Genomic DNA, 7190 nt, shown 5'->3' with positions numbered 1-7190 from the left:
GTGTGTTGTAAATTAGGCTTAGTTCATGGACCAAACAATGATGGATGGGCTATTCCACCCACCAGTCCCCTTTTGCGGCCCGCCACAAGAGACAGTGGGGGGGAAGACTGGCTACCTACATAGCAGCGTAGTTAGAACTTGTGACAAAATGGGGTGTCGGGACTCTCGTTAATTATAGCAAATTTATTAAATAAGTGGCATCAAACATCAGCTCAGCAAAACCATCCCAGCAGCTGCTCATGTCTGCCACCCAGATGACATAAAGCCGGGGTTCAGAGTTAACTATAACATGGGATGGACGCACAGTAAATACCGCAAAGCAGGAGGCTTTGGCTGTAAATGCAGCAAGGGAATCCAGCAGAAGGTTTCCCATGCCCTCTAGTGGTGATCTGTTGACAAATCACTGGCAGGCTGCAAGTTCCCAAGCTGGGGAAGGTCAGTTTACTACCCATCAAGCCCTGGCTGTTTAATAGCATATTGGAACACAAGTGGGCTGCACAAGGGACCGAAAAGGAGCAAAGCAAACATTTCACATGGTTTCTGCTTCGGCACGCCCAGCCCGAAGTGCTCCAGATGTCAGATTCTGCGTGAAATCTTTCAGAGCGCTAGGCCCACCCTCGCCCTTTCTTTCCTGGAACACAAAGAGAAGGCCTGTGTTAATTGCAGTCTGACTCAGCCTGCTTAGCGACTTCATTTGGAAACCCCCTGGGACAGAACGCCCCAGAAACGGCAGCTCCCCTGCCAGCCGGCCGGGTTGCATTCACAGTAAAATGGTCACTGGGGTTCACTCGGTAGGTGAGAGCTAGAACAAGCCAGGCGCTGGAGAGCAGCGCGCTAAAGATACCAGGAGCACCCACGTCTCTTTGCAGGGGTATAAGGAACAGCCCACCTGCTGAGGAAGGGTTATTGTTTGTGGTGAAGGCATGAGGCTGGGAGTCACCATCTCTGCCACTGATTAGCGACCTGCAGTTCCCCCACCTGTGCAATGGGGGTTCTGCCTACCTCCCCGGGGTGCTGCCGGGGTGCGCCGAATCCTTCAAGGAAGGTGTGGTAGGAGGGCAGTGGATTACGACTGCCGTGTATATGAGGAGAACCGCAATGCCCTTTGGGAGAGCAGAAAAAGCCACGCGGAGGGGTTCCCGTCTAACCCCATCAGAGAGATGTCACCGCGTGCTGCCGCATCGACACACTCCATTAGTCCAGCTGAGGAACAGAAAAATGGGCGTGTGGCTAAAACCATGGGCGGGTGCTCAGGAGATCTGGGTTTAATCCCTGGCCCTGCACCGAACTCCCTGGGAGATCATGGCTAGGTCACTTCATCTAGCCGGTGCTTCCATTTCTCATTGGTAAAATAGGAGCAAGGATCCTTCCTTTCTCCCACCTCTTTTCTGTTTTGTCCATTTAGACTGTGAGCTCTTCAGGGCAAGGCTGTGTGTTTGTACAGCACAACCAGCCCCTGATCTCACTCTATGCACTAATAGAATACGGATCATAATTTTCTTCTTCTTGCCCGGGCAGTAACAAAATCTCTTCCCAGCCTGGCTCCTGGAGTTAGAAAGGCCCCTTCATGAATTGCCCAATCAATTCTAAAACATGTCCAGCCTCTCTCCCGGCCTGCCTAGCACTAGAATGGGAGACGGCTTAGTGACAGCTGAGGGACATTCATCACCCCCCACACTTGTTCTTCTCTCCCCTGCCCCCTCCCTGCCCTCAGAAACCCCACCTGCCCAGCAGATGTGGGGTGGGAGCAGTTGACACAGCAGCATCTTATGCTGCCTTTACACCAGCAAGAGAAATTCTCTGCTGGCCGCCACCAGCCAGGACGCAGCCCTTTTGCACCACCTGAGCTTGTGCCATAATGACCTGACTCCAGGAGCAGGGGCTTTAAGAAGAAACCCAACTAGCATGAGACTTGTGATAAAAATAACCCAAGAGATGAAACCACTGAAGTGACAACCCAGGGTGGGAAGAATTGGACCCAAAATCTCCTACTGACCTTCTATGTAGACGCAGTTGTAACGGCTGAAGGTCCGGTTTGTGCTGTGGAGGACAAATAAGTTGCTGTTCTTGTCCTGGGTGAAGTTGCACACCCTAAATCTCTCATAGACTGGAATCAGCACTTCTTCCTCGTCTCGGATATAAGAGAAGTCTGCGATGGGGACCCCGAAGCACGTCCGGATGGTGAAGAATGTGGCTGAGCCAAATCTGTGAGCTACATTCCTGTCTAAAGATGAAGAGGCAAACGTCCCAAACCGGACCATGCCACCTCTCTTACCGGGTTGGTAGCGGAGAGAACGGACTCCCCTGTACACCTCCATCTCGTACATCTCTGCACAGTCTCTCTTCAGGAGCTGCAATGCTCTGGTCAAGTAAAAATGAAGGGCTTTGAACGGGAAATGTTTGAGATAATATGCTCGGGATTTACCAGCCTCTCTCACGGCTTTGTTGAACTCCTGGTACAAAGGTATCTCACCTCCGCTGGTATAGGCCAGGATTGCTATTCCATTCTCATCCTTAAACCCTCTAGGCAGAGAGAGGTTTTTCTTATTATTATTCCATTGTTTTTTTGCAGCTTCCCATCTTTTGCTAAACACCTTGTGCCTTAACTTCTCTTGCCGCAGCAGTTTAGACTTGATTATATTTTCCATGTCCTCTGTGCAGCCGATATACTGGTCATCAAAAGCATTGAATGCCATGTCCAGCACCGGCTGGCAATTCACCTGGAACAACACAGCATATCAAACACGAGGGGTGGATGGCTGCCGGGCTCCCAGCATGGCTAGCACTAGTGGAACTGGGCTGGGCCAGCCACCATGTGACATTTTTTCTGAATTTCCCTGGTATAAACAAGGCTTGAGAGAGAGAGAGCCCCTTACCAAACAAACTCATAAGTAGGGCCATACCAACTTCGCGCCCATGAAAAACGTGTCACAGACTGTGAAATCTGTGCTTTTACCCTATGCCATACAGATTTCACGGGGGAGACTAGTATTTCTCAAATTGGGGGTCCTGACCCAAAAGAGAGTTGCAGGGGGTCACATGGTTATTTTAGGGATGTCGCAGTACTGCCACCCTTACTTCTCTGCTGCCTTCAGAGCTGGGCAGCCAGAGAGCAGCGGCTGTTGGCCGGGCACCCAGCTCTGAAGGCAGCACCCCACCAGCAGCAGCACAGAAGTAAGGATGGCAATACCATACGAGACTACCCTTACTTGTCCTGGGTGAAGCTGCACACCCTAAATTTCTCATAGACCGGAATCAGCACTTCTTCCTCATCTCGGATAGAAGAGAAGTCTGCGATGGGGACCCCGAAGCACATCCGGATGGTGAAGAATGTGGGAGGGAGGGATAGCTCAGTGGTTTGAGCATTGGCCTGCTAAACCCAGGGTTGTGAGCTCAATCCTTGAGGGGGCCACTTCAAATCAGTATTTGGTCCTGCTAGTGAAGGCAGGGGGGCTGGACTCGATCACCTTTCAAGGTCCCTTCCAGTTCTAGGAGATCGGATATCTCCATTATATATACTTCTGCACTGTTGCCTTCAGAGCTGGGTGGCCAGAGAGTGGCAGCTGCTGACTGAGGGCCCAGCTCTGCAGGCAGCAGCGCAGAAGTGAGGGTGGTAATCCCATACCATGTCATCCTTACTTCTGCGCTGCTGCTGGTGGTGGCTCTGCCTTCAGAGCTGGGCTCCCGGCCAGCAGCCACCACTCTCCAGCTGTCCAGCTCTGAAGGCAGCGCTGCCACCAGCAGCAGCAACACAGAAGTAAGGTGTAACGGAGCAGACTCACCCAGCGACGCCCCCTGCTGCTATCTTCCGGGAACTAGCTCTCCAGCCTCCGGAGCGCCCTCTGTCAGCCGGTGTCTCGCCCTGCGCTAGCCCCAATGTCCCTCCCGGATGACCCTTTCCCTGGGTGCTGCCCCCAGGCTGTACCCCCACAGTTTCTGCAGGTCTTCTCACTCAGGCGAACCCCCATCCACTATCCCCGCTTCGCCTCAGTCATAGGCTACTGCCAGTCACCAACTAGCCCCCGCTCACTGGGGCAGACTGCAGTATAAGCCACTCATCATAGGCAAGGGGGGGGTTGGACCTGCTGCCTCTGCCTACCCTTGGGCTGCCCTCTGCAACCCCCGTACCTGCCTTAGGCCTTCAGTTAGGCCCACAGCCTGGGGGGTTTCCAGGCTGGAGTTCCCTAGGTCCTCTAGCCTCCCCCCACCCCTGCTCCACTCCCAGTACCCTGCTCAGCTCCCCGGCAGCCAGGCCCCCTTCTCTCTTTACAGGCAGAGAGAGAGTCTCTGGGCTCCTGGCTCGCACCCTCTTATAGGGACCAGCTGTCCCCTGACTGGGGCATGGCCCCAGCTGTTACTGCCTTCCCCAATCAGCCCAGGTTTTGCTTCACAGCCTCAGCCCTCTCCCAGGGCTGGCTTTCACCCTTCCAGGGCCGGAGCAGGTGACCACCCCGCTACATAAGGGTAGCAGTACCACAACTCGCCCCACAATAACCTTGTGACCTCCCCACAACTCCTTTATGGGTCAGGACCCCGACAATTACAACACCATGAAATTTCAGATTTAAATAGCTGATATCATTAGGGTTACCATACGTCCGGATTTTCCCGGACATGTCCGACTTTTGGGGCTCCAAATCCCCGTCTGGGGGGAAATCCCAAAAAGCCGGACATGTCCGGGAAAATCGGGACATGTGGGGCCGGCGGTGCTGGGCCGGGGACCAGGCCAGCGGTCGGCGGTGCCGAGCCGGGGGCTCGGGGGCCGGGACGGCGGTGGGGTGCCGGGGACTCGGGGGACGGGACGGCGGTGGGGTGCCTGGCCGGGAGCTCGGGGGCCGGGACGGCGGTGCAGTGCCGGGGGCCGGGCCGGGGACCGGCAGTGCTGGGCGGGCCGGGGGTACTCAGCTGGGAGCTGGGCCGGGGACCGGCAGTGCTGGGCGGGCCGGGGGTGCTCGGCCGGGGGCCCGGGGGCCGGGCCGGGGACCGGCAGTGCTGGGCGGGCCGGGGGTGCTCGGCCGGGGGCCCGGGGGCCGGCAGTGCTGGGCGGGCCGGGGGTGCTCGGCCGGGGGCCGGGCCCGGGGCTGGCACCCCAGGGCCCGAGCCGACCCAGGCTGGAGACACCGGGGGGCCAGACTGGGCCGCGCCTCCTCCCCCCACACTCCCCTTACCTGCTTCAGGCTTCCCGCGAATCAAATGTTCGCGGGAAGCAGGGGAGGGGGCGGAGTTGGGGCGGGGACTTTGGGGAAGGGGCGGAGTTGGGGGGGGCGTGGGCGGGGCTGGGGGGGGCCGGGGCCCCGTGGAGTGTCCTCCTTTTGGAGGCTCAAAATATGGTAACCCTAGATAACATGAAATTTACAATTTTTAAAATTCTATGACCGTGAAATTGACCAAAATGGACTGTGAATTTGGTAGGGCCCTACTCATTAGCCTTGTTCCCCTTAACCTCCCCACCCCCGCCACACACATAGTATTACTGTTAAGATATTCAGTAGTCACAGCAGAATGCAATGTGCATGAGATCCGGGCACAAAGAAGAGCTTAAATTCTCAAAGACTTTCCTGGAGCCCCCTATGCTTTACCCCCATTTGGGACTCCGGGCTTCAGCTGCGGGGTGAGGGGTCTCGGGGCCCTACTGGGGGGCTCCAGGACTCAAGGCTTAAGCTGTGTGGTGGTGGGACGCTGGGACTTTAGCCCCACAGTGGGGGTGGGGGGATCACCAGGGTTTGAGGCTTCAGCCATGTGTTGGGGGTGGTGCTGGGACTTTAGCCCCATGGGGATGGGGGACACGGGCTCAGCGTTTCAGCTCCACGGGACATGCCGAGGCTCCTACGGGTTTGAAAATATTGACCACAGCTCCAGCTAAATTTAATCCCTGGTACAAAGCATTTCCCGGGCGAGAGCATCTGCTCTGCAGTGACCTTCCAGAGGAGGTTAGACTAATCTAGGTCTGACCACCATTAGGAAACACAAACATACCTTCCTCTTGGACAGAACTTCTCCACCAAACCCAGGACAACATTCACAGTGTCAGCCAGCCCCTTCTACCTCCTCCAGTGCTCCCCCGACCAATAAACTAAGAGAAAACGCTGCTCCAAACAGAGCTTTCTATAACCCCAGAAGAGAGAGGAGCCAGAGACTCCAGGAAGTCCCCCAAGAGACCTCATCATTGCCAAATTCTTTTAGATGGAAAGTTGTCAGGTACTAGGGTCAGCACAAAGCTCTAAGATACATAACTAGACAGCATTGGGTCTTACCAACATTACAGCATAGATTGAATTACCTGAGAGATGTCCATCAATGTGTGAGCGCAAAGGTAAGTCACGGTGATCAGCAGAAATGTCATCCTCACCTGGGGGACAGGAAGAAAATTCCACGAGAATCTCAACATCAACCAAGAGAAATGCCTGCCCTGACTCCCTTGTTCCAAGGTGATTGGGGTCATCTATGGAGAATCCCCTGAGCCACCGCAGGAGAGGAGAGCAGGAACCCTTGTAAACAAGCAAAGACCTTTACAGGCTGGGGCAAGAGTTGGGCAAAAGCTTTCCTTTGTTTCTTTTTGAAGTTAAAATACAGACATGTTTCATTTCCTTACAACTAAATTTTCAGAAGTCACGAGCGATTTTTAGCAGTGTAACTTGAGACACCTTCAGAGCACACACACACACCCCCCCGGAGATCTGACCCCTTTCAGTTCTTTTCAGTCGGTCTCCAAAAATCGTGGCCCCTAAATCACGAGCCGCTCTTAAAACCCTAGGTCTGAGTGAAGAGACAAGGTTGACCTGTCGCCATGCTTCCCCCCAGGGGGCTTACCCCAGGGATGGACTTGACCCAAAGAGTTAAAGATGTGACTGTACCTGCAGGTCCAAAGGCTGGATGGCCCTAGGAGTGAAGCTCAGACCAAGGGACTCACTCTCTTATACTGTGTTGTCCCTGCAGAGACTGTTCCTGTGAGTCTACGCACTCCTGCCCCACCCTCAGACAGGAAACCACCTCGCTGCCTTTCACAGTCTTCTGTTTGTCATGGGGGAGAGAGATCACATTGCCCAGACTCCAGTACACCTGGGAGCCCAGCCAGCACTATGCAGGACATGCCAGCATCCCGGCGCTGCCCAGCCCGGCCCCTCGGAACTTCACAGCAACACCGGGGACAGAACTCAGATCCTCCTGCTCCAAGGGGCAGATCCGACAGA

The 7190-nt window shown here is 55.2% G+C and overlaps 1 protein-coding gene across 2 annotated transcripts; it reads right to left on the bottom strand.

The window, feature by feature from the left end:
- Window positions 1-242: 242 nt before the first annotated feature.
- On the bottom strand, window positions 243-6906 carry LOC128831934 (ecto-ADP-ribosyltransferase 5-like). Of its 2 annotated transcripts, XM_054018886.1 has the most exons (4): window positions 6855-6906; window positions 6281-6349; window positions 1997-2720; window positions 243-631 (listed from the first exon to the last, which is right to left on the bottom strand). In XM_054018886.1, the coding sequence occupies exons 2-4, from the start codon at window positions 6341-6343 to the stop codon at window positions 606-608; spliced, it is 813 nt and encodes a 270-aa protein (XP_053874861.1). In that variant the 5' UTR covers window positions 6344-6349; window positions 6855-6906; the 3' UTR covers window positions 243-605. The 2 variants fall into 2 exon arrangements, with proteins under 2 accessions (XP_053874861.1, XP_053874851.1); XM_054018876.1 differs by lacking the exon at window positions 6855-6906 and having other exon boundaries at window positions 6281-6442.
- Window positions 6907-7190: the final 284 nt, after the last annotated feature.

The sequence above is a fragment of the Malaclemys terrapin genome, chromosome 1, assembly GCF_027887155.1.
Source record: "Malaclemys terrapin pileata isolate rMalTer1 chromosome 1, rMalTer1.hap1, whole genome shotgun sequence".
NCBI classification, from domain to species: domain Eukaryota; kingdom Metazoa; phylum Chordata; order Testudines; family Emydidae; genus Malaclemys; species Malaclemys terrapin.
This window is presented reverse-complemented; position numbering and strand designations above follow the sequence as displayed.